Source organism: Ursus arctos, unplaced genomic scaffold (assembly GCF_023065955.2).
Source record: "Ursus arctos isolate Adak ecotype North America unplaced genomic scaffold, UrsArc2.0 scaffold_16, whole genome shotgun sequence".
NCBI lineage: Eukaryota > Metazoa > Chordata > Mammalia > Carnivora > Ursidae > Ursus > Ursus arctos.
Window position 1 is genome coordinate 33146305 of NW_026622830.1, and position 27559 is coordinate 33173863.

At 39.2% G+C, this 27559-nt stretch overlaps 1 protein-coding gene across 6 annotated transcripts in view; it reads left to right on the forward strand.

Annotated features, from left to right (window-relative positions):
- PLCB1 (phospholipase C beta 1) overlaps positions 1–27559 on the forward strand; it is a 661927-nt gene that overhangs the window by 427677 nt on the left and 206691 nt on the right. For all 6 annotated transcript variants that reach the window (XM_044385688.3, XM_044385692.3, XM_044385690.3 and 3 more), the window contains 3 exons: positions 19332–19411; positions 21227–21280; positions 22383–22458. In XM_044385688.3, coding sequence (XP_044241623.2) covers positions 19332–19411; positions 21227–21280; positions 22383–22458 — 210 coding nt within the window. The remainder of the gene's footprint in view (positions 1–19331; positions 19412–21226; positions 21281–22382; positions 22459–27559) is intronic.

The following is a 27559-nucleotide window of genomic DNA, read 5'->3' on the forward strand; positions in this document are numbered from 1 at the left end:
GATAATATTTAATGTGACTGGATGAGATCAGCCAGGAAGTGACTATAGATAGAGAAGATGTCCAAGACCTGAGTCATCTACACTCCAACATGAAGAGATTGAGATAAGAAAGTATCAGAAAAGGAGGCCAGTGAGGAAGCAATGAGGTAGTGTGTGTCATTGGAAGTCAGGTGAAGAAAATATTTCAGGGAAGAATTAAGTGATCAACAATAGGGTCAAATGCTGCCCAAGATGAAGACCAAGAATGAACCATTGCATTTAATGACATAGAGGTCACTAGTGACTTTGACTAAAGTAACTTCAGTGGAGGTGAAGTCAAAGCCTATCGGAATGGGCTCTGGGGAATATTGACAAGGGAGAAAAAAAGAAGCCAAAAGAGATTGCTCTTTTTTTAGAAGATTTCGATGTGAAAGGCAGCAGAGAAATGGGAATCAAGGTCCAGCAATGGTTTTTAAGATTCGAGAAGCAACAATATACATGTATGCTAATAGGAATGGTCCCATAGAAGGAAAACAATGTGCCGATGTAGGAGAGAAAAATGGCTAGAGCAAGTCTTTGAGTAGGAGAAGCAGTAGGATCTAGTGCAGAGCTCAGTAAACTACAGCCTGGGGGCACGTCTGGTCCACAGCCTGTTTTTGTACTTCTATTGGAACACAGCAATGTCCATTTGTTCACATGGTATCTATGGCTGCTTTCGCTAGACAGAGATGTGTAGTTAATGGCATAGACCATATGGACCACAAAGCCTAAAATATTCACTATCTGGTCCTTTATTTAAAAAGTGTGTTGACCCTGGGGCGCCTGGGTGGCACAGCGGTTGGGCGTCTGCCTTCGGCTCAGGGCGTGATCCCGGCGTTACGGGATCGAGCCCCACATCAGGCTCTTCCGCTATGAGCCTGCTTCTTCCTCTCCCACTCCCCCTGCTTGTGTTCCCTCTCTCGCTGGCTGTCTCTCTCTGTCGAATAAATAAATAAAATCTTTAAAAAAAAAAAAAAAAAGTGTGTTGACCCTATCCTAGTTCAGAGACAGAGTGGCTAAGCTCAGACAGGAGCAAGAGCATTTCATCAATAAGAGAAGAAAGAGTGGAGCATATTGGTAGAGATGCCAGGAAGGTTACACATGGTGGAGAAAGTTGAAGACATTTTCTGATTGCCTTTACTTTCTCCATGACAAAGGACACAGAAGTCAGCAGCTGAGAGTGAAGGCGAGAGTAAAGCCTTTCTCAGCACCAGTTGGTACATTTCTTTGAAGATCTGGCTGGTAAGGTTAACAGGGACTGTGAAAGACAGATCATTCCCCTCACCCCCCCCCCAAATAGTGTTTTGAGCATACTAACCAATGTATCAGATCAATGCAAATTCTTCCATTGGTCAAGAATCTTGAAGAAAAAAAAACAATTGTCTTCTACCTGCCCAATTCTAGGCCCTCTTTTGAATATTCTGTTTTTCTTTGAGGTGAGGGGCTACTCAGAAAGAGAATTCTTGTTGTGTATTCTACCCCCTGTAGTCATACAGTCTAAACAGCATTGCAGTCATGTCATAAAGCAGATTGCTCTGAGCCAGGGGCTGGGGTTCACAGGATTGCCATATGCTGGTGTTCACCTTCAGATCTCAGGTATTCAGTGTGTCACTGTTGGGAGATCACTCTTCACTGAGAGAATCTCAGCAAGGAAGGAAATCTGTCTCATGGTTAGCACAGAGGATTCCCAGGGTGCAAAGACAGCATGTCTTCCCTCTGTGTTTTGGTCCTTTTCCAGGGCTGGGTCCCTGGAAGCTCGTGCCCTTCCTCAACCTCCCCAACTCCTATCTTCAATCTTTGTTCAATGCAATACCTTAGCGACATAACCTATCACCCTAAGAAAAAGGTTTGGAGAGTCAGGCTCTGATATTCAGTCCTAAATAGTTTGGCACTCTGATAGGCCCCCTGGGTGGACATATAGTTGAACCACTGCCTAGTTTGGCAGATTTCAACCCAGGTGTTGCTCCAGTGTATTAAGATGCAGTGGACTGAAACAGCCAGGATCCAGTGGGTTAAGATGACGGAGCTGTGCAGAGGAGATTTTGTGTTCATTTCTCTGCACAAGTTTTGGCAGATGCCATTGCTTTCCATCCTTAATTCTTTACACACGAAATTCTCTGAAGCATTTATAAATAGGAAAAACATGCAATTTAGCAGAAACTTAAGTAGATTGTTTTTTAATTTTTGATTGAAAAGCACCGATTATGACTATAAAACATGATAGATTTTTGAAAAGACAACACACCTATGTAAATAGCACCCAGATCAAGAAATAGGGCATCACCAGCACTCCAGTGTCTACCCTATTAAACACCCTTAATTTTTTTATTAGAGAGAGAGCATGAGCAGGAAGAGGGGCTAAGGGAGAGGGAGAAGCAGATACCCTGCTGAGCAGGGAGCCCCAGGTGGGACTTGATCCGAGGACCCTGAGATCATGACCTGAGCCAAAGACAGACGCTTCACAGACTGAGCCACCCAGGTGCCTCTAACACACCCCTATTTTGACCTCCAACTTTATAGATTTGTCTTACCCGCTTTTATAATCTCTGTAAATGGAATCAAGAAACGTGTTTTCTTTCTGGTCTGACATCATCATCATCATCATTATTATTATTATTATTATTATTATTATTCAACATTATATTTATGAAATCTTCCTATATTTTTTACATGTGGTTATAGTTTCATTGATTCTCTATGCTAAAGAGTATACCATAATTTATTTATCTATTTTATGGTTGACAAACATTCGGGTAGTCTCCAGTTCAGGATTATTACAAGTAGTGTTGCTATAAATCATATGCCTTTCTGTGAGATATCTGTTGCTGATCCTAGATCTTCATATGTTCAGCTTTGGTAGCTAATGGCACTTTACCAAACTGTTTGAGCCAATTGGTATTTAAAACAGTCATTCACACATGCAAAAAAAAATATGTAATAATGAATGTCTGTTTGTTAATTTATTACATTTTGACGTCATAGAAAAATGAGCTTTCCAAAGATATGTCCCATAAAGTGAACATCAGCCTTGAGTGGCTGTTAGTTTAGATTTTTCGGGGAACCTCTCCCATGTCTGCAGCTATGAATGTCATAGAAAATATAGTTCACTCATTTTGAAGGTATGACCTTGGATTCCCTGGAAATTTTCCATACCTTCATCCACACTAGATGCTTGCATGCCCACCAACCAAATAACGCAGGCTCTCTGAATTTCCTATTTCTTTCCTTGTCCCTCTTCCCCCTACTATGTTGTTCAAATTCTTGACAGGTCTCACCTAGGCACCTTCTGCCTACTTTCTTAGAACCCTCTCTTTGCTCTCCAACTATTTGTGCCCATCTGCATAAGAATGATCTTTAAAAAAAAAAAAAACCCTCAAGCCTGATCATGCTTGAAGTCTTTTTCATTGCTTATTACCTACAAAGTGAAGTTTTCTGTCTATTTCATTCATTCATTTAGTGAACAAATATTTATTGAAGGCCTAGTATGTAGCAAGCACCTCGGTGGACACTGGGGATTGATTAGTGACCAAAACAAACATAGCCCATGCAGTTGCTGATAACTCACCACTTGAACCCTTGTACCATTCTGCTTCAGTAACTCCTAACTACCTTTGATTCTTTTTGCCTCTATAATTTTAATTTTGGTGCCTTCAGAATTGTGTGCCTTGCTAGACTTCCCTTTTCCATGCTGTCCACCAGGAGAACTTCCAAGCCTCCTTAGGGACTCAGCTTAAATACAACTCATCCATCTCTCCTTCCATCCCATGACTTCCGTGAATAATGGAGTTTCCTTCTCTGCTCTTTGGTGAACTTTTTGCTTATTTTCTGTGTCATTTATCATACTGTAATTATCAGTCAGTGTATCTGACACCCTACCTTGGATTTGTGAGCTAAAGTCAGAAACAATAGCTTAGTCATTTCTATGTTTCCAGGATCTAACTTAGTGTATAGTAGGTGCTCAATACATGCATGCTTGGGGAAAAAGAAAAGAGAGAGTGAGAAAGGGGAGAAGGGGATTTTTGAGCCCTTGAAAACAGCTGATAGATCATGAAAAGTTTTAAGCCATGGGAACTTGGAACACAGGTACTCTGATCTTCTCAATTTTCAGAATTGAAGAAATTGAGGCCCCTTAGCTGGTTGCTTAGGCCCTTTCTTCCCATCATGGATCTCTCTCTCTCGGTTTGCCAAGGTTTTCAGTCGTAGAAAGGGATGGCACTAACTACAATGGCTCCCATCCTGTTCATCTTTCCCAAAGTCAACCTTGTTTCTGCTCATAGAGTCATGGTCCCTATCACCCTCCCCAACCCACCAGTTACCACAGTGGCTTTGAATAGCCAAATAGTTGAGGCCTTTTAGGTGAAGGGAATGAGAGAAGGTGCTACAGTGAAGGGGGGGGGGGTCATTTTTTTTTTTTAAGAAAAAAGAAATCATTGTCTACAAAATAAAATTGAAAAAGAGAAGAGAAAGAGGAACCAGTGAAAGACCTGCCACAGCCACCACTAGCTGTTCCTGATCTAGAACTTGATTCATCAAAAGCTGGGCATTCTCTTAGACATTCCTCCAAATTAACAGTGTATTTAAAACTGACCTCAAGAGACATGAGGTCTCTTGATTCTGAGACATATACATTGAGATAAGAATTTTCAGACACTAATATAGTCTGTACAAAAATATGTAATTTATCCCTTTAACTAGGACCAGTTTATGGTGAGTGAGCAATGGATGTAGGTCTGATTTTCTTGAAACAAAAGTGATTAAGAAGAATAGAATGAGGTATCGTATGCTGTTTTTAGCAGTGTATTTTGGAACATAATGGAAAATTGTGCAAGACCTTCTCGGGGGTAGAATATATATGCCAAAAGGATTGCCATTTACAAAGGGATTATTGTGTTTTATGAGATCTTCATTCACTGCTATTCCTGACCTCCTCATACCCGCGAAACGTGCCTATGTCATCTCAAGATATTCCCCCACCCGACTTTAAAATCAGGGCCAGGTTCTCACCAAGTCAATACACTGTACTATTGGTCTTGGAATTTTGTGGTCGTGGATGTCCTTTGTTGGCAAATGAGATTCATTCCACGTTCTACATTTCTATTTTGGAAGAGTGTGGAGCAGATGAAGACGCACATCTGAAACTTTGTGAAAACGTCACCCGTATGGAATGTCGTACGAGAGTTTAAAAGTTCAAAAGTCAAAAGAGAGGCATTCATAATAAAAAGAGAAGGGAAAAAGCAACTTGGACATTAATCTCTTCCTTACTCCCAGATAAGAACCAGCAGTTGCTCTTCTGATGGTTGTAGCAGAAAGTGCCCCGCCCTCTGTCTTCTGAGTGTCTTTTCTGCATTCCTTAAGCAAGAGCTTCTTCTGAGCCAGGCAGTGTTCAAGGGAGCCACGTAGAGGAATGAATGCCAAACCGAAGGGAAAACATATACCCCAGGACACAGAAATGCCCTTGCTTTCAGAGTATGGGCTGCTGTGACTGCAAACGCACTTTTCCCCAGAAAGGAAAGTCGGAAAACTGCTTAAGCAGCAGTGCCTCCCTTTCCTTCTGAACACCCCATGACACAGAAATGAGCTGCTGCCCCCTCATTGCTATGCCTCCCTGCCTTCTGAGGCTCACAGCTGAGTAAGCCCCAATTGTGTGGATTGCCTGGAAGCAGCATGCAGATTACAACAAACAAACAGGGACTCCTGGGGAGCTCAGTCAGGTAAGCCTCTGCCTTCCACTCAGGTCAGGATCCCAGGGTCCTGGGAGCGAGTCCCACATGAGGCTCCCTGCTCAGTGGGGAGGCTGCTTCTCCCTCTGCCTGCCCCTCTCCCTGCTTGTGTGCTTTTGTTCTCTCTCTCTGACAAATAAATAAAAAATAAATAGAAAAAATAAATAAACAAACAAAAAAAACTATAATATTTTTGGAAGGAAGAAGAGCTTCAAAACCATTTGCCTTCCTTGTTTAATTACTGGGGGAAGTATCTGGCATTCTCTGAGAGTGGCAGGTTGAGCTGTGCCATCTACTGCTTTACTATCAGTTGTCATTTTTATGTTCCAAATGCATCAAATGCTCCCAATGGACAAGCTGCCCCTGAGAATTTAAAAAAAAAATTAAATACTTTGTCAATAATTTTCCTAATGATTATATAATGATAATCATTCATCCATTCATTCATTCAGCTTATAGTCAAATGCCTGCTGTGTACCAGGCATGATTTTGAGTGCCAGGGATAAGCTAAATAGACAAAAATGATTGTCCTCATGAAACCTACATAATGATGGGTGTAGGTTGACAATAAACATGATAAATAAGGCAGTGCCCGGTGTTAGAGAGAAATAAAGCAAGGAAGGGGAATAGGAAGTGCTAGAAGTGGGGGAGGCATATTTCAATTTTAAATAAATTGGTCAGATAAGGTTACACTGAGGTGATGACTTTTGAAGAAAACCTTGAAGATGATGGAGTGGGTCAATTGGTTCTCATGGAGGAGAGCAGACCCTGAGACAGGTGTGTACCCGGCATGGGATGAGGAAGAAGGAGAGCAGTGAGAGATGAGTCAGAGAGGTTGGGAGAGGGGTGACCGGTGACCCAGATAGTGGTGGGTGGCCACTGTAAGAATTTGGCTTCATTTCCAGTGACATGAGTAACTTGTATCACTTCGAATAAGGAATTAATTTGGTGTAATATATTTTAACAGGATTGGCCTGGCTGCTCTGTTGAAAACCATAGCAGGGATGCCGAAGCAGATGCAGGGAGAGCAGAGTGCTTGGGATGGAGGTGGTGAGAAATGGCTGGGCTCTGGATATACTTTGAGTGTAAAGCCCCAAAAAACCACAACACTGTAGTGATGGATTAGACACATGGCATGAGAGAAAGAGGGCGCTAGGGATGATGTCAGTTTTGCTGGTATTGCATTTATTGAGATGGAGAGCCAATTAGGGAGGGAAAATCAGAAATTTGGCTTTGGACATAAGGTTTAAAATAGTTATTAGTCCAAAGCAGCAGAATAAGCACAGGTATGACCCGCTATCTCTCTTGAGATACTATGAAAATGATGGTAAAGGACCATAAATACGTAGTGAGAAGAGAATGAGATAGGTCACTACGAGATGACATATTTCAATAAGTTTGCAGAAGAAAATGAGGAGAGTGCATGATGGAACAGAGTCTAGGTTCCATAGAAAACATAGCCAACAAGTCACTGACCCATTCTGAATCAGTGGACAGAGGCCCCAGACTTGAGAACTACCAGCCCAGCAGGATAGGGAGCAGGACTTGGGAGTGGAAAGAAGGGCAAGGAATTAAAGGAATAGGGACAAAACTATCAGCCCCTCCTCCTCCTCTTGCTCTGTATCTAGAATAATTGATAACCAATTACTTCCCAGACCAAAAAGCTGAGGGTTTTTTTTTTTTTTTTTTTTTTTTTTTTTTTTGTGGAAGTGAGCAAATTATTAGAAAAGAGTCATGGTAGCCAGCATTAGAGTCAAGCACCCAGAGTAAAGCTCTTCTCATTCTAGAATTTATGGATACCGCACTGTAGTGGCTGGCACCCACATGCTTACCCAAAAGAGAGGTCTGCAAGCTGGTAAATCCAACTCACATACTCAGAGCTCCCAGTTGGCCCCTCTCTTGTCCCCAGTCTAAAATGTGAACTAGCACACTATTGATTGATGAAGGAAGCCAAGATTGACAAAATAAGAAATGATTACAGAAGATGTGGGGATAATTCAAGGAACAAATAATTAAACAAAAAATTAAAACAGAAACTATCTTCAGAGAGAATTTCGAATATATCACATTCATAAGATAAGAACAAGGTGCTCTGAAAAATAGGTAACAAAAAGAAAGTGGATTTTTTTGGAAATCAAAAAAAAAGATAATGAAACAAAAGCCAGATTCTACATAACTGTTGTAAGAGATGAAGGAAATCTCCCAGAATGGGGAACCAGGAAGAAAACAAACAAGGAAACGTGAAAGACAAAAAAACGACAATAAGAGAGAAAAGATAAGGGGCACCTGGCTGGCTCAGTGGGAGGAGCATGGGACTCTTGACCTCCAGGTTGTGAGTCTGAGCCCCATGTTGGGTGCAGAGAGCACTAAAAAAAAGAGAGAGAAAAGGTAAGAGATACAGGCACAATCAACCTAAAGAGTTCAAGAGAAAAGGAGAAAACAGAGAGGAAATATGAAAGACATAATACAAAAAAACATATAAGAGCCAAAGACGGGTGCTGTCTTCAAGTTTAAACACAATGTATAGGAATGAACTAGGTTCAGGCAATACAAGTAGGAAACTGGAGGATATTATATACATGTAAAAGGCTTAAATTTCTTCTCTCCAACAGAAAAGATAAATGTATAAGAAAAGTATTATCCAAATATAAGCCATGCTAAAAGCATGCAGGATTTTCAACAACTAAAGGAGCAGCCCAAAAAGGATGTATGTTATTGTGGTATTAGGAATGCTCCCTTTTGAAAGCCATGTGGTTCTTGGTGTTGGAACTGTAACAATCAGAGTCTAATATATGACCCTGCAGAAAATTATATTTGCATTTTTGTAATCATGTAAATTTTTATTTTATAGGTTTTAAACTTTTAGAATCAATTTATATGCACGTACTTGAAGTCAATTATAGATCCTGGACAAGATAAAAACGTTTCAACTTTGATCATTTTAAAAGTAAATTTAAGCTAACAGGAGTTGGAGGTAAAGGATTGGCAAGTAAATGTCCTCCTGTCACAGAGAAGTCAAGTGATACTGACTTTAATTGGTGGATTAAGAAATGGTTTCAGTTATGTTGCTTGAGATAGTCAAGGTGTCTGGGAAGAAAGACCAGTGGTGACAGTTCTATCAGTAGGAAGGAGAAAGGGCAGACAGGAGATGGGATAGGAGATCAGAGCTGGATATTGATAGCTAAATTTTAAAATCGATCACTCCAGAGAAAGCAGTACAAACAGATTATTTAGAAATATGGAATTCACACCCAGGAATTTAAGAATAGAAATGCTGAGAATAGTTGTCAAGAAGCAGAACCAGAGTAGGACTATCAAAAGCAATCATTGCTTTTTCTTTATAGCCCCTCTGGACAATTTTTTTGAAAATCTATGTATGATTTTCTTTGATAAATAATAATTTTTTAGATTGCTACCATTCACTAAGCTTGTATTGTGGCTCTCACTGATCTAAACATTCAATATGGACTATCTCCCTTAATTGTCACAATGGCCTGTGAAATAAGTCCTATGATTTCCTCCTTTTTATAAGGCAAATGAATATTGGACAGGTTAAAAAACTTGCCCAAGACGGTTCTGTCAGGCAGGGGTTACGTTTGGCCTTGAGTAATAGAAAACCAAACTAAACAGTAGCTTAGATAAATTAAGGATTTTTTACTTGTTTGCATCTTGTTTGCTTTTTTTTTCTTTCTTTTCCTCATGTAGCAGGAAGCTTAAAGTTAGGAGTTTCTGGCATTGACTCAGTGACTCAAAGATAACAAGGCTGAGACCCTTTAATTCCCATGGCCATTTCCTCATAGATCAAGAGGACTCTGCAGCTCCAGCCATCACATGTGTGGTCCCGACAGCAAAAAGAACTGAGCCTCTATATCAGTAACCACATTTTCCTCTCAGACTTCTGCTACCATGTGATTCTTTGTGTGTCACATTGCCACCCTAGCTGTTGGAGTTGTTGGAAGATGCAGATTTTTTCAGTTATTATATATTGTTGGCCTGAATAATGTCAGGTTTCAGTGAGGAGAGAAAAAGAAAATGGATATTAGGTAGTACTGAGCAGTGGGTCCCACACTGAACAGTGGGTCCCACAGCTGGAAAATAGCAGAAGGGTGTCTGAAATCCAGTAAGGTTTATTTTTAAATAAACTAGCAAAAGCATCAATAATATGAGGGCCAGTAAGAATCATTACATAAACTAATGACAGTGTTTTAATTTTAAATTAGAAGACAAGCATAAGATATTCAAGATTCGCCCTTCCGAAGGCAGTGAGAAAATGAGCATAAGAGAGAAATTGGAGCCACAGGCAAAGAGTAGTTCTCCCAGTGGCGGAAGGGCTAACAGGATAGAGTCCTTACCAAGGTCCAAATACTCCTGCATTTAAAGGGAAAGAATCCAGCTTGTAAAACAATTTAAAACAAAGATGGGGGACATAATAACAGTATTTAAAACAAATTGACTTCCAAATGAGAGAATTATATTTTAGCAGAATTCCATAGGTTAAGTTATAACTTAATGAGGAAGTACCTGTGTATAGGTTACTAATCACATTTCAAGGAATGCAGTTTTAATTTTGTCAGATTTCATGTAATGGATAAGCAGCACCACTTTACTCCCAAGAAATTATGGTGGCTCCTTTTATTCCACTTGATATACATCTTACCAAAGAAATTAGCTGGATTTTTTTCTTTAAATTTTTTTTTCACTTGATCTGCTCAACCGGAGTTACTTTTTAAACAATAAACAATGCTATCAATTATAATTACAGGCCCTGCTTACATACACTTACTGTCTATAGAATGCAGCACTCCAGCGGATTCAAACCAAAGTACTCATTAGCATTGACACTGTTAGACTTAGAAGACATAATAGCAAGTGTTTTCATAAAAGTGACATGAGGCTTTTGGAAAGAACAATTTCAAGAATATGGCGGGTTGACATGAAAGCTGTGAAAAGAAACCTTTAGGGGTTTCATATGAGGGCACTCTATCAACATTTTCTCAGCTGTACAAATGAGCGATGAGTCAGTCAACTAGCTGGGGGGGAGGGGAGTGTCCCTCAGCTGACGCTCAAAGCACATTTGAGATTCACAATGGTAGAGCTGAAAACCTCTCATCTTGAGAACTTAGCCAGAGCAAACATCTTCCTCTTTTCTTCCATACTGCACCGCAGATGCTGCTCTTTTCAGAGGCTTGACTCTTTTCTCTTTGAAGAACTCTGTTAATATTCATTTTAACTTGGTTTCACCTCATTAAATTTCTCCCATGGAGCAGGGGAAGGTCAAGAGCGGTTGGAAGAAGACTAGGGCTATACTATACCTGTTACCTCCCAAAATGTGAATCCTTGCACTTCCACGTCTTGTAAATTGCACTTTCAAGCATGTGAAATCTTCCTTAGATCATCGGGGTACCATGTACTACAGCAATGCTTCACTTATTGGAAAGGCGCAAGAGTTCTTCAGAATATAGCCCAAAGTATAAAGCAAAGCATACAGCATGTAGATGCCCTAAGTCCTAACCCTAAAGCTTCCGTACTTTCCTAATTGGAGAGCCTCCTCAGCCCAATGTGTACATGGTACTCTGAGTACTTACAGCCTATTCCAGCATAGTTCAAATTACAATAAGAAATGTGTCAAGTGATTATCCAAATCCCTGTAGCCGAGAATGGTGATTGAATACTTATAACAATGAGGAAGACATAAAACTTAATTTCAAAAGGCCTTAATTGTAAGGCATGGATATAATTCTCTTTCATTGACACATTCATTCATTCATGAAGTCAACTCAAGTCAAAAGTGTGGATTTATTGCCCATTTTGTAAAAAGAATGGGATGCAGAACTATGAGATCTCACACAAGACGTGAACCACACGTATCCTTTTCTTCCACCTGCTTTTTTCCACAGTACTCCTGTGAATGAATATATATAGTGTTTTTATTCTCTTCCATTCTTCTGCTCACTGCTTATCCCCAAGTTCCAATGATTTGGTCTCCTGTATACTGCTAGGTTCTTACCTGACTAGACTGTTCTAGATTGGTCTACAATCAGAGACCTTTGCCAGTATTTTTCATACTGAAAGTGAGGTCATCAGACTATCTCTGGTGGTGAGAGGGGCCATGGTGGCTATGGGAATGAAGCTGATCAGTAGCAAAAAGAATGCCACCAAGTAGGACAGAGCAATGAAAAAGCAGTAAAGACAATCCCATTGGCTTTTAGGTCCCAAGTTCTTGATATCTTGTATTACACCTTTTTTTTTTCTGCAATTTGCTCAATTTTTCCTTCAATTACAGGAAATTTCCAGTGTCCCTGAGAAATTCTCCTATTGCCCAGGCTAGTTTGAGTTGTGCTTTTGTCAATTATAGCTTAAAGGGATTTTAATCACATAGTCTTTTGGAAATAATTATGCACCTTTCCTTGATATTATGTCATTTGAGTGATATAATTTTCTAGTGTTCAAGTAGTGATAATACTGGGTCCTTATATGCTTTCTGGTTTTTGTTTTGGTAACTATATTTTATATGACAACCATTTGTCTCCGAGTATGAGATGAACATTTTGACTATAAAATGTAAGACCTTCACTGCCACCCAAAGCAGACACAGTACCAAAAATTTTACCAAAATTCTAAATGCTCTATGTAGTATCATAAATGCAGTGACTTCTCCAACAGTCCTTTCTGCTTTTAATGAAAGTCTTTATAACTCATAGACCATCTTTCACCATGAAAAGACTCTTTACTGTACCGTTAAGACAAATGCTCAGTGAGATGAATTCTGATGCATGCCAGTAGGTGAGAGAAATGTGCTCAGCCAGGCAATGCAACTCTGAATGAGAAGCACAATGTTCCTTCTTACTCAAATCCCAAACCATTACCCGCTTATGAGTGGAGGTGATGGGAATGACACTGTTATCACTGGTGGCAGTAGAGGTTTGCCCAAAAAATGAAAAATAAATAGACAGCTATTTAAAATTGTTGGGACCTTCATATGTGCCAGATATATTAACGTGTCTTATATAATCTATTGTTTATTCCAGAAACCTTTTGAAAATTAATACAGTAGCTTGAGAAATTGAGGCTTCCAAATCAGACAATACCTTGGAAATACCTGCTTTGAGATTATTCTCATTTGTCACTCCTTTTACTTTATTAGGGTAACCACGGACTCCTATTTTCTACATATATTCAGTATTCCTTTAAGAATATTTTTCTTTTCCAAAGAACTCACTGCACAAAGACATGTTTTAGAGGGCAGAGGCCACATTCTGCCTTTTCTCTGTCACTCCAGCTGCTTGGCATCAGGTCACAGCCACAATCTGGGTGGGTGCCTTGCATGCCACGATGCCCCGGGTGCCATTTATTACATGCAGCCACTGTGTGGCACTTTGTTTCCCTCAATAGGAATGATACTGACCACCGTCCTCTACTTGAGCTCAAACCTCAAACAAAAACTCTCCCCTTTTTAAAGAAAATAAGCACAAATACCCTAAAAGAAAAATGTGTTAAGAATGTTAACAGGAAATTTGCAGAAAAGAAAAAGTGGAACAGCCCCCAACATATATAAAATGATCCTCAACTATGCTGGTAAGTCACGGATGCCTATTAAGACCACTGCTAGGTCCCACATTGCATCCATCAGGTTTGTCAACGTTTTCTGGAAGTCTGATAATGGCAAGTGTTTTTGAGAATGTGGTAAAATGCAAGCTCTCCTACACTACCAATGGGAACTTAGTGTCCTTCCCACTTTGGTGAGCAAGTATCAGCATCAGATACTGATGAAGATACATTGATTCTAAGAATTCATGATATTCATCCTAGAGAATCTCCCGGATGTGACTTAAGGCAATAGGAAATACATTTATGCAAACCAGACTTTCTGAAGGAAGAAGCCATAATGTTCATCAATAAAATAATGCATTAGTAAATTATACATTCCTATAGTGGAATAACATAATAGTTAAAATTAATTAGACCCACATACAGAAGCAAGGATACATTTAAAGGTATAACATTGGTTGCAAATAGTCATTGGCCAAAAATGCATACAGTGTGGTATGATTTATGTATTATTTTAAATATACAGGGATCCATCCATACCAGGGGCCAGCAGACTTCTTTCTGTAAAAGGCCAGATAGTAAATACATTGCCCTTTTGGCTCTCTTGCAACTACTCATCTGCCATTATAGTCTGAAAGCAGCCAAGGACAGTATGTAAATGAACAAGTGTAGTTGTACTTCAATAAAACTTTATTTACAAAAACAGGTGACGGGCTGGATTTAACCCTTAGTTTGCTGAACCCTGATCTATACCACATGAAAGTAGATATGGTATTGATATCTACCTTTCAGGATAGAACCTGCTTCTGGAGAAAGAGAGAGGAATGGGATCAGGGAGAAGCATTCTGCACACAGCATAGAATTAATCTGCACTGCAACATCCTAAGGATTTATTTTTTTTAAAAAGTACTAAAGTAAATATGGCACGATGTGAACATTTATTACGTTTTGATCTGTGTTAGGTACACTATTCTCTGTATTTCTATGTGTAAGAGAAACACATAATACCGAAAGGACAGAAAGGTAAAATAAAGACATTAAAATATTAAAGGTAACATAAATCAGCACAATGGGAAGGAGAAACATCTGCAAGAACGCTATTTCTCCCAGAAGACTCTGTCTTTGTCTGTACACCCCTTGCAGTGACAAGTTAAGCCAAGAAGTTAAGAGGTGTGAATGCCAATGGGAGAAATTTCTCTCTGTTCTCAGAACTAGTCATCATGGTTGAACTGCTACATGAGTGGCATTTGGATCTAGGGTAAGGGTCGAGCATGTTGTGATTGGATCTCTCTTTACATTGGTTAAAGCAAGTGTGAATAGAAATTGTGACCTACCTCTATTAAAGTTCCAAGACTTTAGACCTGCATTTTGTGACTGACCTCACCTCTCTCTCCATCTTATCTCCTCTAACGTCATCCTTATAGCATGTTTTAAGGTGTTTACTTCATAGACTCCATAGTTTGCTTCATCATCCTAGTACAGCAGTAAGGTGTATAGATTCCAGTGGCAAATGTCCTGGGTTCAAATCTCAGGTGTGCCTATAATGAGCTGTGTGACCTTATGCCAGTTAATGAATGCCTCTGTGCCTCAGCTTTCTCATTTATCCAAAGGGGGTGGTAGTAACAGAATTTATCTCATAAAGTAGTTGTGAGGATTCAATGAGTTCATTATTTGCCAAATGCCTAAAAGAACAATGACTAGCCCCTAGTAAGTGCTGAGTCCATGTTTTATACAGAATACAGTTAAGTGGATTTACTTATCTTTTTTATCTTGTTGAACTGTGTCAGCCACCCCAAAATTTTCTAGAACAAAATGACAGAGTGCACAGTATCTGAGAGTACAGGGTTTAGAGCCAGTGAAACCAGTGAATTAATCCCAAATTGTGACTTTTATCAGCTCTGAGAGTATAAATAAGTTTTATAAGTGCTTTGAAACTTGGAATCCTCCTCTGTAAAATGAGGCTAATAACAGTGCCTACCTCCTAAAGAATTATTGTAAGAACTAATGAAGTGATCGGATGCAAAGTACTTGGGTCAGTGCATAGTAAACACTCAAACGAATACCTCTGAGAGTAATTGACAATTGTGAAACAATTGTTGGTGGTATTAAGCAAACACATACATCCTGTGCCAAGAACGGTGGAACTGAAATGGCTTTAGAAATAAAAGTGTGTTCACTTTGTGACCAGGTAGGAGAACTTGGTATCTATAATGGTGTCAAGCCTGGCATCTCAGTAAGTCCCCCAGAACCCCCATGTAGTGAGGGAATTGCAGAAACAGTCTTGCTGATGTTAAGACACAAACACGTGCAATTAAACTCCAGATGAAATTCCATGGAGGCTGACCTTCATGATCTGTTCTTTCTCATTCAGGTCTCTGTGGTCCCCTGTATGAGAAAAGGTTGACCGTAAGACAGAAAATGTCAGTTAAGAAGCTTCAGGGTTGAAATAGTATGAGCAGAGCCAAACTTAGTGGCCATCATCAGAACGTTGTCTATCAAAATAGAAAAACCAACCCTCCAGATTGAAATCAGAAGCTGTCCTTCCAGTACCAAACTCACCAGGGCCCAGCATTGGATGTATGAGAACCCTGCCAGGGCGGGATCAGTCTATCCTCCAGCAAAGCATATGCCGTAATCTCAGGATGAGCCAAGGCTGCTTTAAGTGCCTTTGGCCACAGCTTTTTAGCTATGTTGTTCTTAATGCAGCTGTGAGAGCCTTTTGGTTATTCTCAAACAAATAACCCAAATAAGTTCTTTATTTGCTTGGGGCTCAAGCAGACAGAGATTAGAATAATGTTTCCTACACCGGGTCCTGGCACCCATTGCTACTCAACATGCTATTCCTGGCCCAGCGGTATACTCAAACAAATGTTAATATGCATAAAAAATACAAGGGTTTCTTGAAAAATACGTGGATTCTGAATCTGAAGATCTGGTGTGGAGCTTAAAGTCCTTCATTTCTACCAAATTTTCCATCAGTGCTGCAGGTCTAGTCTAGAACCTTGCTGCTCCTAGCATGGTTCAGCAGACTGTGTTTGGGATGCACATTCTCTGTTCCCTCTCCAGACTTCCTGAATCAACATCTGCATTTCAGCAAGACCCTCTTCCTCTCTTGTGGACATGAAAGTTTCAGAAGCACTTCTCTAGAACATATGGAATCTATACCCTCAAGCCTTTGGTTGCACAATGTAGCTACTTCTGGTACCCAAAAGTCCTGAAATATGTTATCCTTCTATAGCCAGCTCTACAGTGCTCTGCCCGTGTCCCTTCCAGTCCTTTTCCACTTTCATACACAGATGCTTTCATTTCCAATAGCCAGGACTCTCGTCTCCTTGTGGGCTGTTCCCTCTGGATGTGGAACCCCCTTTGCCTACTATCAAGGAAACCAGGAAGTGCCTGGGGATTTCCATGCTCTCCAGCAGCCCTTAACCAAGACTAAAGGCATGGGGATTGCCACACTCCAGCTCCCTTGTTCTTCATCAAAAACTCAACTTTGACGTGTGATCTATATCAAGATGGAGAAAGCCAAACTTACCATCTGCCTTCTTCCTTCTTCCTTCAACCCTTCTACCCCCTTCCCAGTCCTGCTCAGTCGCCTAGAAAACCCTTCATAATAAACCCATTCTTCATAAATCCTCGTCTCTGGGTCTGCTTCTGGGGAAACCAAAGTAAGACACATGCTGTTTTAGCTCATTGGGATATAGACTGAGACCAGTACACAACCAAGAGTTGGGTGATTTCTAAAGTTCCCTTGGTCACTGCGTTAGTCCCTGAATCTTTGATGTAGCCTGGGTCAGATCTTTTGAACATCTCAAAAGGCTGCAGGAAACCAGTGAATTCTAGGAATTCCACACTTGGAAATTTAAATACTCACATTCTGAGAATGTGATGAAAATAAGTTATGCTTGACTTGTTGAATAAGCTAACTGTGGCTGTGTGGTAAAGGTGGCGATGATGCTGTCCTTCAGCTAGCTTTATAAAGGACCCATAAAAAGATCTAAGGATCTAGAAGAACTGCACCAACCAAAAGCTACAGCCACAGCCACCAGCTACCTGTGGCTAACTGAGTACTTGGAAGGTTGCCCATGCAAACTGAGATGGGCTGTAAATGTGAAATCCATACCTCACTTCAAAGCCTAAGCATATAAAAAGAATATAAAATATCTCCATTTTATGTTGAGTACATGAATAATATTTTTGAAATAGGAGCTAAAATAAAATATATTATTAAAATTAGTTTCACCTGTTTACTTCTACTTCTTTAATGTGGCTACTAGAAAATTTTAAAACATATATCTAGCTCACATTTAAATTATATCTGTAGCTCGGACCCAGTTGAAATTTCCCCAACTCTTCATAATGCCTTCACTGTACCTATTTCTGGTGTGGAATTGGCCCCCAGTAAACATACAAAATGGTACACTGCCCTCAATTACAGATGCTTTTACCAATGCAGAAAGTTGCCATGGAGGTGGGAATGTCTAAAGTTTGACCCTTAGCTCAGAAAATATTATACCAGAAACATATTGTAAAAACCAGGGCAGTAGTTACTCTTGTTTAAAATGATAAAACTTGAGGAAATTTATTTTAAAGATGTTAAAAAGTCATTCCAATGCTTCTGTGCTTATACATAAAGATTGGTGGTCAGTTCTTTTGCTTCACTCACAATTACTCTGTGCTACATCTTCCAAGTCCTCCACCAATAGTGTATAGAGTTCAAGGCCTCCAAAATTCTCTCCTAAACTGGGACAGCTTCATAATTGAGTTCCTTCTTTTTGGTTTCTCAGCTTCAACTCCATCCTCCACATGGCCACCAGATAATCTCCCGAACACGAAATCTAGCCTCAACTCTCCTCATCTTTCACCCTAAAAAAGGGCCTTCAGTAATATCGCATTTCTTGCTAAATTATCTCCGGATACCTCAACAGACTTAAATGCTCTCCATAGTCTGTCCCTAACTCTACTTTTCTCATTGCAACACCCTCTCTTTTTTCCAATTCTTATTAGACTCCTCCCCATTCCCTCTGAGTCCTACTATGTGTACTTACCACTGGTTTTTCTCCCAGTTTTCATTGCTTAGAATTCCCTCGTCCCTCCTTCAGCACTCTATACCCCAATTCCTAACTCAAATGTTACTATATTACATGATGGTATATTATCACTGCCTTAAGTCAGAGGCAAAACACAGAAGAGCAACAAAACAACAGCAGAAATAATACAATTAGATGGAAAAGCTGTGCGGGGGGCGGGGGGATGTTAATTTTGTGTCCAAAACCATCACTTAAAATGGAACTTCAACTTTTTGTGTGGATTTGCTCTTTTCCATTTTCTTGGAAGCCAAGTGAGATCAGGTGTGAGGTAGGGATAAGATTAGGAGAGTGATGTGAGGTGAGTGGTGTGAGTTAGGGATTAAGATTAAGGGAGTAGTGAGGGACTGACAGAATTGGGGGGAGGGAGAGTATGACATTGTGACTGCAACTGGTTTCAAGAACTTCTAGAACTGTAACTAACATTTAAAGTTTCCCTTGTATAGCTGTTTTGGCTTGAGTAGTAAAGCAGGAAGATTACATCTGCAGGTGTAATCAAAATATATTTGACTTTATTTTCAACTTTTTTATAACTCTTTATCTCTTCATAATGCTAGGAAACTAGTAAAAAGTACTTGGTTACTGAAAGGCAACATGCCAGTTCCCTATCAGTAGGGATTTTTAAAAGCAGACAAAATTTTGTTTATATGTAAAAAGCATTTCCTTAGAAAGGAGCAATAATCAGGGATTTGAATTTAATTATGTAATTTTTACAAAAAAAAAGAGAGGGAGAGAGGAAAGGAAGGAAGGAAGAGAAAGAGAGAGAGGAAAGGAAGGAAGGAAGGGAAGGAGGAGGGAAGGAGGGAGTGAGTCTGGGAGGAAGGAAGGAAGTAAAGAAAGACAAAAAGATTCCTTAGGCATACAAATTGAACTAATTTTCCTTCCTGCCTAGCTAAAAACATGTGTCTAATGACTAGAGAGTATTTAAGCTAATGCAAGTGTGATTTACATCTTTCAGGAATGGACAAATGAGGTTTTCAGTTTGGCAACAAACCTGCTGGCCCAAAACATGTCAAGAGATGCATTTCTGGAAAAAGCGTAAGTAGCTCTAATTTTATTACTAAGGGTGTTGCTTCTTCTGAGTCAGTTTCCTTTCTCCTTTGTGAGTCTTTTGTTTATGCTGCCCTGGCTTCTCCCATTGATAAACATAAACTTCCCTTTGGGATTTGTTAGAGAACTGATACCTCCACTGTTTGGAATTGGAAAACTTCCAAGACAGATCGCTGTTTTCCTCGGAGCTGCACGTTGGTGTTAGGCTGAGCTCCCCTGAATGTCAAACCCTTTGACACACAATAAGGAGACACGTCCAAATCCAGACAGCTGTGCTCCGAAGCAAAAATTGTTAATTTCAGAGAGCCCTCTGCTTCTGCATTTGCCTGTGTTATATCAATTATTAATCTGACAAAGAGAAAGGAGAACATACGGTACTTGATTTCTCTCAAGTCTTAGATCTCTGATAGATGCTATAATAACTTCCCTGCCTACCTAAATCAATAGGCTGATGTCCTGATTCCTGCCCCTAGACCATCACAGAAAGTGTTAGTAAGAAAAGAGAAAAAGATGTGGAGGAAAGCATAGAATGAAAGGAGAGGGAAAGAGAAGCAAAACAGGATTACCCAATCACTCTGGAATTACACAGTCTTTCTAAAAATAATTTGACCAAGGAAAATAATGACTTTTGCCAGACGAGCAGCAAGGAAAGCTGGCTGTTTTCACTTTGGAAGCTGTGGATGGCCAGGAGGTTGGAAGCCTTGAGATCAAAACCACAAGCAGAAACATTACTAGGTGGTCCTCTATTTTATTACCTTTCTCTTTTCCCTCTTCTCCCGTAAGACATACCCATCATTCTAGACTGAAGACTCCAGCCTACATTTATTTCTCACTCTTCTGTGAATTCCTTTTACTGTTAGTACTTCATAGGTCTTCACTCACATGTTTTTTCTTTATATGATCATCTCCTCTTTAGTTTGTCACCATGAAGACCCTTCTAATGCCTCCCCCTACTCCCTTCCTTTCTTCTGTCCTTTTACTGACTTTGATCTTAGCATCCTTTATCTAACAGACATTTCTACAACATCTATTGTGCCAGGTGGTATTAGTGGAAGGGAACACAGAGATAAAGAGGACATCTTATCTGAAATGTCATATGTTATAGCTAGTAAAACCTCTGGTTGGCTAATCATTCTCTGTTGCAAATGTCCCTTTCAACAAGTGTCTCCCCATGAATAGCTGCTACGGACATTCTAGAACACGCCTTTTGATGAATACATTATAAGCATTTCTGCTACATATACATCTAGGTGTGGGATTGATGGGTCATAGGCAGTTTCCTAAAGTGGTAATCCCAATCTACACACCCCATCAGCAGCGTTAGAAATTTCTGTTGCTCTGTCTCTCTGTCCACATGTTCATAAGCAGTGGAAGAGATAAATGCAGTAGTTATACTGTCACAATCAAATACTTTGCAACGAGAATGAATAACCTACAGCTATAAGCAAAAAATGACGATGGATCTCAAAAACGTAATATTGAACGAAAGAAGCCAGACACAAAAGAACGTGATTCCGTTTATGTGAAGTGCAAAAATGGCCAAAAATAAATCTATGTTGTTTGAAGTCAGAATATTGGTTCCCTTTGTGGGCCTGGTTCTGGAAAGGGGCTCAGGAGGGGCTTCTGGGATGCTGCTAAAGGGAGAAGGTTCTATTTCTTGATCAGGGGGCCTATTGCCGAGACCTGGACAGTTTGTTAAGATGCAGCAAATGGTACATACGCGTGAGCCCTTTCTGATGTATTTTATTCTTTAATAGACAGCTTTTTAAAGATTAAATACTTGTTTTTCTGCTTCTCCAACAGCTATACTAAGCTTAAGCTGCAAGTCACTCCAGAAGGGCGCATTCCTCTCAAAAAGTAAGCTACGGGAGCATTTCCCAGTCAGTGTTCATGTTCTTTCCTCAAAGATTTGACTCCGTGCCATGGCTCTGTTTTGTTTCTCCACTGGCCCAAGTGGGAGTCTGAGAATGCATGGTAACCCCGTTCTCCCTCACGCTCCATGTTCACATCAATGCAGCCGGTTTCCTCATAGAGATTTTCCTGTGGCATCATTTTCAAGAAACAGCAAAGCAGGAAGAGGGGGGAAGGGGTGGGGGAAACTTACAGTTAAGCCCAAAAGGCCATTTGAGATTCAGATCTATTCTAGGCATGGCAATTGGGCGACTTCAGTGCCTCTTTCTACCAAGATGATGCTAGCCTTGAAGGGGGGGCTGCAAACTCAAATGTCAACAGAAACCAGTCAGGCAATTTTATGGGATGAAGCAGGCCAGGAGCCCGAAGAGCTGGAGTGAAGCCCCATCTAGAGGAGACAACGACAATTCAACTCTACCATTTTCCTTGTGGGACTGGTGGGCTCTGGATGCTAGATTTTGTCATGTTTCAATAGAACCCATAAATTCAAATTATTATATTCAATTGTATTTTTAATATAATACTTAAACTCTATTTGTCCATAAGTTGACCACTTTTTTATTGAAGTATAGCTGATACACATAAATTTTATTTTTTAGAACCAAATTCCTGATCAAAGAAAACACATCCTTAATCTTTACCCTTTGACCTACTAGCTACTGGTAGGCTCCTGTTCATTACAATGTTAAATTATTAGTAGTAATAGTAGTGATTACTTGTTTATTAGTAATACTAGTAATGTATTCCTTTAGAGCAATAGGTCGCAGCAGGGAGACAGAGTTATCAAGGATGTATTTTAGTGCTTACTCTTAGAGGCTATTTAGTGCAATATTTTTTAATTGGGTCATCACCTTTGCCTCAAGATGTTGATTTTATATTAGACATTTTGATTTGGAAAAGCACATACATAGATCTTTTAGAACCTACATGCAGATGCATGGAGCATGGATCTCTAGAGCGACAAAAAGGTTTGATTCAATGGGATACTTTCGGTTGGTGTCATCTGTAAGTATGATCCATATCTCACTGTTGTGATTTCACTTCCCAGCATATACCGCTTGTTCTCAGCAGACCGGAAGCGAGTTGAAACTGCTTTAGAGGCTTGTAGTCTTCCATCTTCAAGGGTGAGCATGTTGCTTTTCTAAAATTAGCACTACTAAATAGCTGTGAATAATCATACTGAAACATAACTTGCCCACATATCACCCAAACACTTTTTTTAAATTAAGAAAACCATAGGACTCACTTGTTAGTATTTACAATATATGGGGCCACTGTAATTATATTTTCTTTCATTCCCATAAACCCAATATGCTGATCTAGAAAGACCTTTGTTCTTTGTAAATAATGATTTTTAAAAACCATCTAATGGGGAACCTGGGTGGCTTGGTTAGTTAAGGGACTGCCTTCGGCTCAGGTTGCGATCCTGGAGTCCAAAAATCAAGACCCGCATCAGGCTCCCTGCTCAGCAGGGAGTCAGCTTCTCCCTCTGACCCACCCTCCTCTCATGCTCTCTGTCTCTCTCATTCTCTCTCTCTCAAATAAATAAATAAAATCTCTCTAAAAAATAAGAACAATAAAAACCATCTAATATAAAAAGGTATCGGCCAAGAAGTGTTATATTGTTAAGAATTTAAATTTCTCCTTAATAACAAATCGTTTGTTGACATCCCTGGAGACTTTAGCTAATAATTATGGATTATGATTAGGAAGATATTTGAAATAACAATTTCATCGTATTCCAACCTTTTTAAATGTCTAGTTTTAAAACGTGTAAGTTAATAAGCAATTAACATGGTAGCACATGTTTAGATGTAAATATATTGACATACTCTGCAGGGCTGTGCCCACCAAGTTTTTGCTGGGAGGGGTGCAGGTTCAGTTTGGAGACCACCTACATTGCTCATATGGTGGTAAAGTGGATGAGAGAAAAGCCACCTAGCATGCCTTTTTTTTAGGCCCAACACATTGGAAGCACTCCATATATGTTGCCCACCTAAATTAATTTGCCTTCATTTCAATGCATTTCTATATAACTGGCTCTAAAATTATTTGTTACCATCGTTTCTGGGAGAGCGGAGTCTGTTGTATGAAACCTTGTTCTCAGGCTATATGCAGAACTTGCCTTTCTATTGCAAATGATTTTTATCCTAGTATCTAAGCAACAAGTAAGCTCTTTCCCAAGGATAACACTTACACTATAGGGAGAAACTTTGAGCCTCTTGAAACACTCTGGCAATGTTCAAGTTGCTTTGAATGAAGTTAAGAAGCCATTCCTAAACTTATCATTAGGTTATGAAATAGTATTGAGTGCTATTATTAAATTTGTCAGCCCATTCTTGTTGTGAATACTTTTCAGAAAAGTGAAGTTTATTAAGGACTTTGGTAGGTAACGGAAAGAAAAGAAAGAGTTCTCCCCCACTCTGAGTTTCCTGCTGTAGGTGGCAAGAGCTGGTGATGCTGCCAATACTGGACAGAGCCTTGGAGAGGCTCCCCCAAACATTTTAACCTTCACTTTCATAAGCAAAGTAAAATGATCGAACTTATTGTTGCTCTTTCCTAGATGCTCTGGGGTAGGATAGAGAGGCAAGTTAAGGTCCCATCATTTGCTCAACAAATTATTTCTTGAGCTCTTACTACCTGCCCTCAGGCACTGAGAATGTGGTAGTAAACAAAATATGGTCCCAGGATTCAAGGACCACAGAATTTCTGGGGGCGCTCCTCCAACACGTGGACCAACACAAGTGTAAATAGGTGGGGTGGGGAGTGGTGCCAGGAGCAAAAGGCATGTAGTGCTTCCATTGCGAATAAGAGAGAATCATTCCAGAAAAAGAAAACGATGTGTGCAAAGCCCTGAGGCTGGAAAGAATTAACCGATCTGAGTAACAAAAAAGACCTCTGCATTTAAGCAGAAAAAGGAAGCTTGAGAGATGAATTTAGGAAAGAATTTTTTTCCTCTGCAATTGCTCCTGATTTTACCTCTACTGGATTACATCTTATGAATACAATGACCAAAAATTTTAACTTATTATAAATCTAGCCAAGGGAGAAAGAATAGAAAATGAAGCTGAATAGAAAATCATATCCATCAACCAATTCTCTGTAAATTGCAATTTTCTAAACAATTGGATTCTGACAATTCAGTCAATAAATATAAATTGAGTTTTTACAATCCACTATGTCTATTACAGGTTCATGCTTTCAGACCAATATCAACTGGAGACATTTTTAAAAGAAAATGAGATTCAAATAACAGGACTTATGTTTAAATTGAAAAAAAAAATTTATCTTTAATAAATTAGATGTTATGACAATTTTCTGAAAACAAATTGGAGACTTTTTAAAAAACAGAATAAACCTCCATTATGAAGTCTTGAAAGATCATTATTCATAGTAAAGTATACTTTACTTGGAGGACTTAACTTGTAGAATTAGGATGCTCTCAAAAGATCTAAAAACCAAAGTCAGTTTCAGAGATAGGAAGTAAATATTTCCCTAAATGACTATATTTTAAATCTTTGTTGTAATTTCATATCTACAGAACAGCGGTTCTAGAAAATATCCACTAATTAGCAAAAAGATTCTGGATACACTGACAAGAGGTGTTTTAAACACTCCACAGAAGAAAAGGTTATATAAATGGTAGATAGCACTGCGTATCTGGGAGCCTCATTTCATAGCCAGTGGTCGTTCAGACTAGATTGAATTGTGTTCTGTAAATAGATACATTACCAGAAACACAGTGGATATCCTGTTGAGATTTTTTAAACATTATCTTTGTGCACATTGTTAGGGATAATTAATGCACTTGAAGTTGTATCCTGGCCAACACGATCCAGTGGAATAACACATTCCTTTAGAGGGTACTCCTTTAGAGATTACAGTTGCTTGCCAAAGTTACCTTAATTGTTAAAAAGTAGCACTGTATCTAAAAAGAGAGACAAAGCAATTACTGTCCTTCTATTAATAATCCAAACATATTTTCCAGGGAGACCTTCGGAGACCTTTCCATATTCAGAAAATTACCATTTTACCCACAAACTTTCTGAGAACTGAAAGTAGTTTACTTGTACCAAATTCCCTTTGATTTCAGACTTATTAACTTGAAAATAGCTCAGTGACATTTGGAGTTGTATTATAGTCATTGCATAGCACTGGCACTTTAATGAACAAGATAGGAATAAATCCATGGACAGCTGACCCCAAAACAACACGCATTTAAACCTCATAGGTCCACTTATATGTGGATTTTTTCAGTAAATACAGTACGGTACTGTAAATGTATTTTCTCTTCCTTATGATTTTCTTAATAACGTTTTCTTTTCTCTAGGCTATGTCATTGTAAGAATACCGTATAGAATATATATAACATACAAAATATGTGTTAATCAACTACTGATGTTATCATCAGTAAGGCTCCTAATCAACAGTAGTCTATTAGTAAAGTTTTTGGGGAATCAAAAGTTATACATGGATTTTCGATTTTGTGACAGGGGGTCACCTAAAACTCTGCATTGTTCAAGGGTGAAGTGTATTTGTTTTAAAAATAAATTTTACTATATTTATGAACTTATATGTAACACCAAGGAAAGCAATGATTATTTTGGATTTAAAGAATACCATAGGGGGTACCTGGATGGCCGATTAAGCATCCAACTCGTGGTTTCTGCTCAGGTCATGATCTCAGTGTCATGAGATCGAGCCTCACATCGGGCTCGGCACTCCGTGTGGAGTCTGCTTGAGATTCTGTCTCTCCCCCTCTGTCTCTCCCTGCTTGTGCTCTGTCTCTCTCTCTCTCTAATATAAATAAATAAATAAATAAATAAATAAATAAATAAATAAATAATAAAATCTTTTTAAAAAGAGTACCATAAATTTACTAAAGAATACAATAAATAAAATGTTAAAAAAAAAAAAAAAACTTCTCCCAGGATGACTATAATATGTTGCCTTTCTCCTATGCCATACACCCAGAATATAAATCAGAAATACAATCATTTATGTAGCTGTGACTCTTAAAATCACTAATATCAAAATTCTATCTTTATATCACACTGAGAATTTGGTGTAGTATGAGTAAATTTACTTGTAATTATTTCGTGTATTCTATGGCCAACTCAACTTTTACCTTATAGCTTTAGAACAAAAATACTGAGAATTAAGTTGATGTGAACATTTAATTTGTTGGATTACAGTATGAGTTATGGAATCACACAACCTGGATTCAAAGCCATAGTGGCTCCACACACACAGGACCTTAGACAAGTTTTGTAAGCTGCCATGTCTGTAGTATTTGCATCTGAAAAGGGTCACAACCACATAGAGTTGACATGGGATCAAATGAAAACATGTAAGTAACACTCTGTATGCATGCACACAATAAGTGCTCAGTAAATATTAATTATTTTCCTCTGAGTAGTTTTTCATTTGCATATATGGGGTTTTTTTCTCTCTCTCTTTTTTTTTTTAAGATTTTATTTATTTATTTGACAGAGAGAGACAGCCAGCGAGAGAGGGAACACAAGCAGGGGGAGTGGGAGAGGAAGAAGCAGGCTCCCGCAGAGCAGGGAGCCCGATGTGGGGCTCGATCCTAGGACCCTGGGATCACACCCTGAGCCAAAGGCAGACGCTTAATGACTGAGCCACCCAGGCACCCCATCTCTTTCTTTTTTTTAGTTTAGCATGTGGATATGTCATAACTTGGTCTATGGAATCTGGAAATACAATCGCCAACAGTACTACTATCAAATTTTAAAAGAATCTTTTCCCTTGAGGGATTCTTTGTATCCAAGCATGGAATTGAAGCAACTTCATTTTTAAAGTTTGCCAATACTTTGCAGTTTCTGGAATAAATGGGCCTGATTCAGACTATATTACTCTTCTTGATTGTACATCTAAAAAATTCTGATGACAATAGCAACAAACAACCACTGATGATCTGTTTTGTATTGGAAGCATGATGTGGTGGGCCAAGTCTTAGACTACAAGACAAAAGACCTAAGGTCGGGTACCATGTCCTGGTTTTACCAGCAAACATTGATTGGGTAACTATTATATGCTTGGCAGCATGCTTGGGACACAAAGGAATTGAAGAAGAGATAGTCACTTCACTCAAAAATTCACAGTCTAGTAGAAAATCAGAAATATAAAAAACCTGGGGAAAACTGTGTGATAGATTCTATAATGAAAGTATGTAAATGCAGATTGTGGATACAGAAGAAGAAT